The sequence below is a fragment of the Protopterus annectens genome, chromosome 17.part0, assembly GCF_019279795.1.
Source record: "Protopterus annectens isolate FY-2018-M chromosome 17.part0, PAN1.0, whole genome shotgun sequence".
NCBI classification, from domain to species: domain Eukaryota; kingdom Metazoa; phylum Chordata; order Ceratodontiformes; family Protopteridae; genus Protopterus; species Protopterus annectens.
Window position 1 is genome coordinate 34,655,344 of NC_056751.1, and position 13,370 is coordinate 34,668,713.

Consider the following 13,370-nt stretch of genomic DNA (forward strand, 5'->3'; position numbering starts at 1 on the left):
ATATTGTTCTTTGTAAACTGTTAACGTCACTAGAATACGAGGTTTGTGTTAGTAAGCATTTTTTGAAGAATATGAAATCTGAAACACCAATATATGCCGTTAATTAGTCACGTCAGTCCTCAACGATTTGCCAGAACACTTCAAATTTTACGAAGAGCAGCCTAAAATATGAGGTGAACATCAAGATAGTTGAGGGTTTTGTTTCTTGCAAGTCGCCATGGGGGATCACGTTGCAGGAGTACTTCAGTAAAATAACAACGCTTACGCCCTAATGTTACGGCTAGGGCTGAGAAATGAAAAAAAAATGAACAAAACGGAGATCCACTACCAAGTAGTTTGTCACACCGCTTACTCTCCTCCTCTTTTCAGCGCTGTAGTGTAGATCCTTCTGCAGTCAAAAGTGTGCTGCACCTCTTTCCCCGTCATTAACAGGAAAGAAAGCAAAATAAGGCAAATAAACTGTCATAATGAAAATGTAAAGGCAATAATGAAATGGAGTTTTGGTACTGCTTTCCACTGAAAATTATACTGAAATTAATTCTCAAACAAAAAATAGTTTCGGAGTGCGCAACCTTAAACTTGGTGATTGTGTCACAGAAAAATAGATTTCGGTATTTTATGATATTTACTATGAATAAAAAGTAACGGGTCTGGAGGTAGTTTAAGAAACTCGTAATAGTTTCATTGTCGTATTATTTAATAGCGGAGGTGCAGTTAGGCTTACACTTTGTACTCTACTTGAGTACAGTTTTCTATACATTGCTTATGGAAACCGTGCTTTTAGACCGTACTACATCCAGAACTGTTTAAATGAATGCTTCTGTTCTGCTAAGAGTTTCATACATTGAAAAAAATCTCTAATGGCTTTAGAGGTGAAATTATGCAAACAAGTGTTAAATGCTGGGAACGTCACGTTTTATTTTTTTAAAAATGACAGTTGAGTCAGTGATAAGAGCAGATGATTACGAAACTGTATTCTTTGGCTCCACCCCTTGTTTAAGACTGTCAGAGAGGGAGTCTTTAATTTTTAACCCATAGCAACAACTTTCAACGACTAAAAGCAGTTGTAACTTACGGATTCAACAAGTTCAAAGAATCACACTCTTCATAACTCAGGTCTGACTGTCTAAAATGAAGTTTCTAACGCACGTGGTGCTGTTTGTATTATGGTGCACCGTAAATATCAGAATAATTCCACCACAGATACTTATCATCTCCCGGGTTTCTGTCATCCTTTGTGAATATTAGCCAGCCCAATGGTTTCAGATCTTCACTGCCTGGAGTAATAATTGGTGGTTTCCTTCTAGACCCGTTTGCCAGTTAAACGCACAGCACAGCTTCAATTTCTTAGCACAAAAATCCGGACAAATCCAAAAAAAAATCAGATGCATTTATGTATTGCTCTAATAAACTTAGAAAGTTGCTAGAATAAAAAGGTTTTGTGTTACCATGCATTTTCTGAAAGAAAAGAAGTCTGAAACTCAAGTGGCCGGCGTTATTTAGTGACTTCAATCCTCAACAGATTAATAAAAAACACAAATCTTATGAGGAGCAGAACAAAAATATAAGGTGAAAATCTGGATAGTTGAGAGGTATGCAGCATCGTACAAGCAGAGAACAGCATCAACAAAAGGGGGAGTGTCAAGACCAAGCGTATGTTAAGCAGACGAACTTTTTTTACAGGTGTGTGGTAATTGTATTGTCTCCATGACGTGCAGTTTCAGAGAGGGCGGAAACTCAGTCTTGATTAGGCAAGGCAGTGTTGTGACAGGTAAAGTTTCGTACAATCGTAGTCTCCTATTAATTCGGTTATTGGGAATCAGCGGTATCACTATCTTTTTTGAGATTTCGGTATTATTGTGGCATCCCTTTGTCACCCCTACCACTGACTAGTATCTTTTGTGTGTACATTTAGCCGTCACTTGACATGTATTGAAGAATGTCGGAGATAAGGCGACGGGGAGGTGGTGAAGGAGGAGGAAAGGAGTTGTACTCTGATCTGTATTCTAGGGATAAGGTAAGAAGATATGATGCCGTGCCGTAGTCACGTAAGTGTTGAGTTTATTTGACTGCTTTTGACGATTTTCTTTCTGGAACTGCTGGGTTGCAACGGCGTATAGCAAATAGTACTATGTACATCTCAGACTATAAATTATAATATGTATATATATTTAATTGAACATCTTTCACTATAACACGTGTATATAAATTGTTGCTATCTCATTACTGTTGTTTTTATTTTAAGCATTTGAATATTTGGCACTTAGTACCTTTTGAGTATGTCAAAATGCTGTCCATTCAAACCATACTTTGTATACTGTGACTTATGTGTTGCATACCTGGCTACAGCCCTGACTTTAGGTATTAAAATGTTTGCATTAGGCTTTTAGAACTGACCGAGACGACCGACTCAAATAATTACAATAAATTTGGTAGCTAAAACGTATAGGCATACTACTGTTAGGGTAGCTCCGAAACACCTTTAATAAGTTAATGCAGTAATTTGTTTAGTACACCTAAAATGCGCCATGCAAATATTTCATGCAGTTTTTAAAGTTGCTGTAATAATTTGTTTCCATCTAAAATGGATTGTGCAATTGTTTCATGCACTTTTCTAAGAGGCAGATAAAATCAGTCATAGGTTCATAGGATGATACTAAGCAATTGGGAGGCCCTTATAAGCCTAGCCAAGAATTTTGCCCATGCTCCCTCAAAGTCAGCATCTGTTTCTCCTGTCCGGCAGGGACACAGGTGGGATCCCAGGGCTTATATCAATCTGTAATGGTGATTTTAGAAATGCTGATTATAAATCCAGTAAAATCAAATAAGATAAAAGCAGTAGTATAAAACTAAATGTATTAACTCACTATAACTATAGATCTGTGTTGTCTCCATCTGGTTTAACCTGTGGGACTTGAGTTCCAACTCGGATCTGACACCAGCCAACTCTAAAGCTTTTCAGATTGCCATGCCTCTGCCTCCCTTACCCATAACTACCTGCTCCTCCATCAACTGCTCAGTTCGAATTTGCCCCCTGAGTTTTAGTAGAATGATACCAACATATCCAAATAATCTCCAGTACCTGTATAAATGCAAAGAAAACATTTAGGGGAAAAACTGACACTCTAGGCAAGCAGAAGGAAGGGCCCTTGCTGTCTAGCCATCACAAAGGGGAGACTCGCTAATTCAACAAGAAGGTCAGGGGCAGGAGGGTGGGAAGGTTGAACCTGATGGAGACCGATAACACTGATCTGTCGTTGTGGTGAGTACATAACTTTTGTATCTGATGTTGTTTGCTATGTCTATATTCAGCCTGTGGGATAGAGTCCCAAGCCACAGCAATTCCTAGGGAAGAACCAAGGAAAGATATTCTGCAGCACAGTAGAACTAAAAGAAGCCCTAGGTATGTATTGAATTTCCAGCTTGTTATACGACGCAAAGGAATGATGGCCCAACCAAGTAGCAATAGTGCAGATATCATCCATAAATACTCTCGAAAGAAAAGCTGTAGATGTAGTTACAGCTCTAGTTGAATGGGCTGTAGGCTTTTGTGTAAAAGACTTGCCTGCCAGAAAATGCACAGACAAAATGCAATCTGACAACCACCTGGATAAAGTTACTTTACACAGGTGAGCCCAGCTTGGATTTTGAAAAGGGACAAGCAACTGGATAGATTTTCTGAAGGAATTTGGTATGGTCAAGATAAATCCTTAGTTGCCTATGCACATCCAAGCGTTGCAGAATGTATTCACCTTTGTTGAAAAATTGGAAAAGAACACATGAAGATGAATTAACTGTGAAGGTTATTTTCTGAAGCTACCTTTGGTAAATTTATACAAAGAGACACTCTGTCATTATGAGAAAACAAATGAGTAGTAGAAGAATCAAGTGCTTGCAATTCTGAAATCCTTTTGGCCAAGGTAATTGCCACCAGAAACAATGTTTTCCAAAACAGAAGCTTCACATCTGAGGAGGTTGAATGTTTAAAGAGGGGACCAGGCAAAACATGAAGAAAAAAGGGCAGATCCCAGGGAAGCAGCAGATCCCACAATGGAGAATGAAGAAGAAAAACACCTTTCAAAAAGGCCTTGGAAATCTTAAGAGTAGCCAAGAACATGTCCTCTCTGTCAATATGAAAGTATGAAATGCCCGTTTAACTGAACCTTGATCATATCAAAACTGGAAGCCTGAACCAAACAACTCAGCAAGAAAGTCCAAGACTGACTCCAAGGGGCTAAGAAGTGATCAAGTCCCCAAGTCTCAGCCCATAAAACAAATTGCTTCCATTTACTGGTGTACACTTACCTAGTAGATTCTTTTTGAGAGGTTGATAGTAGAGGAACCACACTTTTTCAAAAGCCTGAGGTTCCTGGCCATCAAGTTAACATGATAAACTATACAGTCAGCTTGAGTGACTGAGGATTGGGTAGATCCAGCCCAGCTGGATGAGAGAAGACTCAGAATGGGATCCATCACCCAAGGGAGGTGTTTCAGAAGAGGCCACAGGAAGGGAACCCACACCTGGTGATGCCAAAAAGGGGCATTGAAGATCACCGAAGCACTGCAATGGGCTTATTTCTGAAGAAACTTCACTATGAGGGAAACCGGGGGATGAGCGTAAAGGAGACCCTGAAGCCAAGCAAACATCAGTGTGTCCCTGGGTGCCTGTCCCAGAAGGGGAACAAGGGCGTGATAGTTGTTGCACTTGGTGTTGCGTGGGAATGCAAATAGGTTGCAAAATAGAGTACCCCAGTGCCAAAACATCTGAGCTGCCACTGCCGGATTTAGATGACCACTAGTGGGACAATATAATGCTCCTGTTGAGACTGTTGGCCAGAATTTTGGACTTCCCTGTGCTATGCATTGCCACCAGAAATGAATGAGAGCAAATCACCCACCACCAGAACCTCACGGCCTCTGAACAAAGAGGGTAAGAACATGATACCCCCTGTTTTGTTGAGGTACCAAACTACTGACATATCCATCTGGACTACGATCACACCCCTGGGGAGAACATCATGAAGAGCCTGGAGTGCTAGGCGGACAGCTGTCATCTCTAGAACATTGACGTGAATGTGAGCATCTGTTGAAGACCAGGACACTAACAGTCCTCCTTTTGAAATGCCCAACCCCATCCCAGAAAGGAGGCTTCCATGGTGACCATGGCCAAAGGAGAAGGAATTACAGAAGGTCTTCCCTGTAGTACTAACAGAGACTGCAGCCACCACTGAATCTGCTTGTGAAACACTCCTTCTCAGCTGTATTGGGAAATCAAAAGGATGGTTAAGGAGTGACCCCACTGTTTGTCCAATGCAGTGCCCGCATGTGATAACGTTACCAGGGGAACTAGGCCTATCAAGGCTACCATATGGCCCAAGAGCTTTAGAAGTGCATGAGCCGGAGGTTTCGGAATCAGAATCACTGATAAGGCCTGAGCCATACCTCTCAACCTTTTGGAGCAAGAAATCTGAACAAAGCCCACCAAAATGGGGAGACAAAGGCCAAAAATAGGGACATATTTTAAATATTGCTCGTATAAACTTAGAAAGTTGCTAGCGTAACAGGATTTGTTTTAACATACATTTCCTGAAGGATTTGAAGTCTGAAACTCAGATGTATGTCATTAAACTTCAGTTCTTAGATCATACCAGTGATTTGCCAGAAAACCACAAATTTTATGAGGAACAGTCCAAAAATATGAGCCAAAAATCTGTACAGTCGAGAGGTATGGGCCCTGAGCCCGAAGACTGAACTCTGGTGGATGGGAGCCTGGAGATCTGATGGACTGTGTCCAAATGACACCTTATGAATTCTAAGACTTGTATAGGCTGAAGGCTTGATTTGGGGCAGTTAACTACGATGCCTAATTTCCACATAGTTGGAGCAAGGAGTCCTTGGCCAGTATCAACGAAGCATTCTTGGGGTCAGTGAGGAGCTAGTCGTCCTGGTATGGAAAAACCTGAAACCCCTGCAGCCGGAGCCAGGCTGCATCCACCGCTATGCATTTGACAAACACCGGGGGGGGGGGGCTGTGGCGAGACCAAATGACAGGGAGCTGAACTGAAAATGATTGGCCCCCAGCTGGAAGTGAAGGAACCTCCGAGAATGCCGCGCTATCTTTATGTGATGGTAGACGTCCTTGAGGTCTGTCAAGGACATCCAGTCATCCTTCCTCAGAAGAGGCAATATGGACTGCATCATGACCTATGGAACTTGGTCCTTCTGTCGAATAAGTTCATCTTGTTCACGTCTAAGATTTGGCTGAAGGTCTTTGTCTTCTTTCTTATAAAAAAGAATGTGGAAAAGACTGCAGATCCTCTGTGGTCTGGTAGGACCTCTTGGATGACTCAGTTTACCAGCAGCTTGCAGATCTCTGCCACTGCAGGAAATCGTTGATGGGGTGGAACAATGGGGATATGCTTTGAGAGATATTTAGGAATTTCTATAAAGGGGATAAAATACCCTCTGGATATGACACCCAAGCACCTGAGGTGATGACCTCCTGAGCTTTTGGGTGGAGAGATAAATGACCCTGTACTACCACCAGAGGCAAGCAGTTGGATTACCCTTCAGGATCACTGAAAGAGCCTTCCAGAAAAAAGCCCTGAGGAAGCCCTGGTTCTGCAGACCACCTCTACCCTGGGGTGGTGTCCGTTATGACCCCCCCACCCTCAGGAGGAATCCTCCAGGGGAGCGTCCTGGAAACAAAACTTGAACTTCCAGAAGAAGAGATGCTTACCACCTTTCTGATTTGTAAAGAGGGGTGGAAAATCAGACTTTGGTGGACAGTGTTTTCCTATCTTGTTCAATTCTGGTCACTGTGTCCTTAACTTTGGGTCCAAACAAGGAGGAGCTGTCAAAAGGGGCATTAATAAAGGATGCTTTGAAGCAGTCTGCAAAGTTGCACAACCATGTCTAGACATGGTGCCTTAAAGCAGTTCCAGAGCCTGACACTGTGGATGCTCCATCAGCCATGCTTAAAATGAGTGTCATCAAAACAGTGGTGATGGAAGTCAGGGTGGACAAAGAGTCTCTAGCTTCTGCAGATTATCTGGAGACTACTGTGTCTCAAGGGTACTTTACACTTTGGGGAGCAGATCTTGAGAGCCCTCAAAGAAAAGGTGAATGAGGCATAGGATCACTTTCCTAACCGATCCAGCTCCCAAAACACCCTGTTTGGGGATGTGGATCAAGGAGCTCTCTTTGTAAATCTGTTTGGTGGCTGTTGCCGCCATGATGGCATTGACTGCTGGACCCTTGTTCCAGTGAAAACTGTCCTGGGTGGGGGGGTGCAATGTCTGGCTTCTGAGGTATTGGTTCTGTTTGTCAGTCGCCTTCCACGCCCTCTGAGATAACAAATCCATAAGGGCATGTGGAGGGAGCACCACCCAGGGCATGGATAGGCCTACACCAAGGCATCCAGGAAGACTGACTCCTGAGAGTAGGCTTCGGTGGTTCAGCCCTCATGCTGGCAAAGCACCTCCAACAAATCCCCAAAAGAGGTGGTCATCACATGGGGAGTTTGGGGAACCCTCTCCTTCCTTGAAGTCAGTCTCCTCAGTGAGGGATTCTTCTGGAAAATCCAAGTGCTTTCTCTTACATTTCCTCCTCGAAGTCTCCTGCTCTGACAAAGGAGGAAAAGAAGGTGAAGAGTGGGATAACCCCTCCGAGGGGGCAGACTGGAGACCTGTCAATGCAGGCTGTCTGGGATCAGCCTGATGATGGGTCAGCAGCACAGGGAGAAAATGGGAAGGGGTGCCGGCTGGAGATATCTGACCCTTCTCTCTGACTGGAAGATCCTTTCCACAACTTCAAAGGCTGAGGCCAAAGTGTTGCCCATGCTCTGACCCAATGTTGAGACCGAAACTGAGCTATCTGAGACGAACCAGAGATTGGTACCATTGACGCCTACTCTGAAACTCCAGTCTCGACACCATGGCTCCAAGGAGCTATCAGCCCCGAACTGGTCGACGTAGACGCTACCAAGAAATATGATGGAGCCAAAGCATAGTAGGCTGCTGGATCTGACCCAGAGGATAGAAACTCTATTGGCTCAGAAGACGTTGGATCAGAAAGGGACCAAGGGAGGAAATCCAAAAGACTGAGCTGAGGGTCCTAGAATCTATGTCATACCCAAGAGAATGAGGCCTGATTGCATTTTTGTATGCACAAAAGACAGCATCAGCTGCTCCAGTTTTGACTGATTGATGCTGCTCACCGACCTGAGTGACTGGACAGAGGCTGATTGGGATTTAATACTGATAACACATTTTAATGGGATTTAATATTGATAAATTTTAGAGTTTTGACAGTTAAGAGAAACTGTCAAACAGTACATGTGCTGAACATTGTGATCACATCATAAGCAAGAATAGATTGGCATAAATTAAAGCAAGGAGGGCCGTGGTACTTTATTAGCAGTGTTTGTGTGGCAAGAGCTAGTTCTGGGGTAGAAAGTTTTGGACACAGGTGAATAAAGGAGACTCTCTGGAATAAATACAGCACATAAGAAATGGTGAAATTGTGCACTACTGGAAAATAGATGTGGATTTTTACAGATGCATCATTCATTTGTAGTGTAATACCTTTGATTTCTTTTTTTATAGAGAAATACCTAAGAAGTGATTTTTTAGACTTGTATGGTTTGTTTCAGCAAGTCGAAATTACTCCTCCACTGATTTTTAAATTGCTCTAATGAGGGTAAGTAACTGGTAAACAAGTTGAGAAGTGCAGGCTAAATTTCCTTTTTTCAGGCAATAGCCCCTAGTTCATCCTATGGGATCTCCAGACATTCCTAAGCAGTGGACCTGTTAACCTCTCACATGAGGCACCCAGGAAATATCCTTACTAAGCACCCAAACTGCATAATCTCTTTTCAACCTTAAGGAGTGCAACTCCAAGATCTTCCCATTTTGCTGTGCTTTTTACTCTGTAATGGGAGTCAGGACTCAGCAACCCTGTAAGTCAACCTTATTTCAACTGCTTGTATTTCTCCTCTCATCAACTTGACGGTGACCATAAGTGAGGTTCTGTTTCTAGTAAACTTAAACTTCATCCTAAAACATAGCTCTTAGTTCACCACTTTATTCTGGTGCAGCATCTGCTACTGTCACACCTGTTAACCTAAGTGCAGGAGTTTAATTAACTTGCAGTCTGTTGGTTCTCTAAGGTATCTGCTTCCCTCTTATCTGTGCAAAGCAGTCTACTCCATTTAGGGTATCTGCTTCCTTACCACTTGCAGAGAATAGTGGACTCTTTGCCAGGAAAGAACCAAGCCTTTTGATTGGGAGGTGCTTATCTTTTCTATTCATTTCACATTCAGCAATAGACTATTCCATTGCTCATCAAGATCAGTTCTACTTGAGGTCAAGAGGGTAGCTTCATTTGCAAACCATAAATATTGCATCTCATGTTTCCAAGCTAGATACTGTAAAAGTCTTGGCTGCAGTGTGTGGTCTTTTTTATGAAAATCCCAAACAGGAGACAAGTAACATCTTTGACAGAGTCCTACATCTTGAATGTGTTCTTCTTAATTCTGACACAGCTTTTACTCTGTAAATACAGAAACTAATAGCATGCATCTGTCCCGGAGACCCATACTGTTGTAGCACCTTCCACAAGACATTCCACTGTACACTGTCATAAGTCTTTTGTATGGTTTTTGAAACACAAGTAGACCATGCTGAAAAACTCACAGTACCCCTCATATGTCCTTAGCAGGAGAAAGAGTTCATTCACTTTTAGGCAACCAGGAAGGACTCAGCATTGCTCCTCCTGAATAACAGGATTTATTTATTGGATTGTCCCAAAATTTTCCATGGCGAATGAAGATCTTAGTCATGCTATAATTGAAAGGGACCCACTCATCTCCACTTTTGAAGTTTGCTAATCCAAAGGTGCTACCACTGTCTTTGAAAACAAATGATATCGAAAAAGTATGTAAATCATGATACCCCAACAATTGTCTCTAATATTTCTCATTGGAGCTTATCCAGTGTTATAACCTTGCCACCTTTGGATTGGTTAATTTTGACCACTGATCTTTACCACTATCTTGACTACTCAGGTTTTGAACTGGGCCCATTCTTAGGTTTATAGGTGTATGCTAGGCTAATCACCAGTGGAGCCTTTAAGCCTAGCCATCCAACACAAATGTATCTCATGGGTTATTGTGCATTAGAAGTCATCTTAAATGGTGTATGTTAGGGCATGATTTAATGGCTGCCTCTTTCCAGCCATGGGTGTCAGACCAGGGCGGATTTCCAATTTTCCGTCCATTTATTCAGGTTGCACTTAATTTCGAAATCTGTTTGGGAACTGCAATGCCCATTTTTAGTGGAGGCCCAGGAAGAAAAGCTCCAAAACAAGGATAGAAATACATTTATGACAATTCAAATTAAAAACATTCAACAAACATTATTTACAGAGCATGTCAGATTAAGGAAGTATACATTTTCAGGATAGTGTAAGTAGAATCAAAAATACTGTGTTAATTTGCATACTTCAAACTATAGGTGTGGTGTACTGTTGCATATTTCATTAGTTGCCAGGTGAATTTGAATTGTTGTAGGTTATTTTAAAGCCTGATGTGGTTTGAAACCTTGCATTGGAGATGGCAATAGTGAATAGATGGCCACTGTAATAATTATTAGATTTATTAGCAAAAGTTAATTTAAGTTCTGAGGATCTTGGGGTTCAGTTTGGTACATGCCATTGGATGAGATTTGACAGAGAGGGTGTTTTTAAGCGGATGGTGAAGTATTTTGTGTGCTGTGAGTAGCTGGAGAGGGAAATGTGTTCAGGAAATTCAAGCCATTTGAGGGTATTGAGCACCATGCAGTGATGGGAGCAATTTGAGAGGCTGCAAACCAATGTACAGATTTTTGTTGTAGGTGCTTTCTAGATTGTGTTTGGTGGAAGAGTTGAGATTTGTGCATATTGTTAAAGAGGGTAGGAAGGAGAAGGGAGGTGGCAGCTTTTTTTTTTATATTTTATTGTGATCACTCAGCAGGTGCTTTGCTGTGTAAAGAAAGTCTAGTTTGCAGTGGTATCTCTTTGATTGCAGTGTCAGTGTGCAGATAAAATTTTAACTTAGTGAGAAGATATTAATGTTAGTGTTGTTTTGATTTATGTTTTTAGAATGCAATACGATTAGTGTGGTTTGGATGAAGTTTAATTGAGATTTGTCTTGAATACTTGAAGGACTGTACTTCACATGGGAATCCTATTCTAGGGAATTGGGATTCTCTGAGATACATATGTCCCTCCAACATGTCCTATTTAAGTTGCAAGCAAAATTTAAGTCCTTAGCTCTACAGCGGTAGCGTTGTTGCCTCACAGCAAGAGGTTCTCCCATTCGATTCTCGGCTGGAGTGCGGGGAGTGCCTTCTGCGTGGAGTCTGCATGTCCTCCCCGCGGTTGGGTGGGCGTTCGAAAGACATGCGTAAATGGGCATGCCTTCGTTGAAGATTGAACGTTGAGCTGGCACCTCGGCGTTTGTGAAAATCTACTGCCAATCATTAGCGGACAGGAGTTCTGCTGTGGCGACCCCTAACTGGGAAAAGCCGAAAGACAGCTCTAGTAGTTTTGCCACTGTTTGTTTTGGAGATATGCCAAAGTTCCATCAGAGCAGGATCCAAGGATGCCTTGTATGCCAGGCATAATTTGCCTCTCAGCATTCTGTAGTAAACAAAGTATAGCTGTTAAGTCTTTGAGGTGATTTGCACAGGATAATATCAGTGGACGTTCCAGTTGTTGCATGTGCCTGGTCAGGTACTCACTTAAGGGAACATTCTACCCAGTGATGGGTCTGATGAGGGCTGAGTCAGTGGCATGATGACTGCCCTGGGCTTAGATGCCATGCCTTTGCTTATAAGCTGAGTGACAGAGTGATTTTCTTACTACATTTAGACTCATGTTGGTTAAAAGCCAGGTTACTATGTCCCTAAGTCCTAGACTACTATGTCTATTTTTAGGGATTTTTTTTGATGAGGTAGTTTCTCTGGGTGGCCAACTTCACGACTTTAAATCAAATAAAATAAAAAATAAATCCCATACAGCATATTATTGAGCGCTTTCGTCTCCACATCCGGAGACTTCATCAGAAGTATGGGATTTATTTTTTATTTTATTTGATTTAAAGTTGTATTGGAACTATGTTAATGTTTGGACAATAAACCTGCAATTATTTTACCTTGGTTGCCTGCTAGTTGTGGATCATTGGACAGCCTTCATTGTACTGGATTCAGCTTTACCTATTTGCTTGGTTACCGAATTTTGTGGTGAGGTTACATTCTATAGCTATGTCAAGAATCTCAACGGCAACACCCATTTCTGCTCTGAGTTACAGCACAAAGGCATGAAAAGTACAGAACCAACGGATATTGCCAACATTCTGGCAGATAGGTTAAGTGCTAACTTTACCCCCCCTCACCCCCTAAAGGGCCCATATCTATACAGGAAGAATGCAGAGTCCCTGTAATCACAACTACGTAGGTGAAAGCTGCACTCTCTAAAGCCAAAAACACAGCATCCATGGGACCGGACAACATCCCAGGCTGCGTTTTACATGAACTTCAGAATGAACTGGCTCCCCACTTAAGCACCATGTTCAATAATAGCCTCACATCAGGCTTTGTGCCCACTGAATGGCGCACAGCAACAGTTATCCCACTCCACAAAGGGGGAGCCACCACTGATCCCGGGAACTATAGACCTATTAGCCTGACGAGCCTGGTCTGCAAAGCCATGGAACGTATCATCATGGAACTCATAAACAAAGACATAGGTAACCTCCAAACTCTGAATCCCACCCAGTTCGGGTTTGTGAAAGGCAGATCATGCCTCCTGAACCTGATCGACTTCTTTGAGGCCGTCACCTAAGCCGTAGATGAGGGTAAAGTGGTTCACACAGCCTATCTTGACCTCGCCAAGGCTTTCGACACCATCCCCCATTCTGGAATTATAGCTAAACTCAATAAACTAGGCATAAATCCCTACGTCACAAGATGGGTTGCCAACTGGCTCACTGACAGAACCCACACTGTAAAAGTTGCAGACTCCAAATCTGACCTCAAACCAGTGACAAGTGGAGTACCACAGGGTTCCCTCCTGGGACCGCGCCTGTTTGGTATCTACTTCTCTGAAGTACAGGCTAACACAGAAGGCCTCTGGCTAACGAAGTTCGCAGATGACTGCAAACTAGGAGCTATAGTCAAGTCCCCAAATGATGTGAACATCCTACAGAAGGGCCTTTCTGAGACAGATGCCTGATGTCAGAGCCATGGCCTCAAGCTCAATGCCAAAAAGTGCAGTGTCATCCCCTTTGGTAAAAACTCTGTACCCATGAACTACCACATAGGCAGCAATCT

General features: G+C 42.5%; 1 protein-coding gene across 1 annotated transcript in view; it reads left to right on the top strand.

The window, feature by feature from the left end:
• The first annotated feature begins 1,798 nt into the window (after positions 1–1,798).
• CDS1 (CDP-diacylglycerol synthase 1) overlaps positions 1,799–13,370 on the top strand; it is a 1,285,468-nt gene continuing 1,273,896 nt past the window's right edge. Inside the window, exon 1 of the mRNA XM_044058908.1 lies at positions 1,799–2,017. Coding sequence (XP_043914843.1) covers positions 1,940–2,017 — 78 coding nt within the window. The 5' untranslated portion in view covers positions 1,799–1,939. The remainder of the gene's footprint in view (positions 2,018–13,370) is intronic.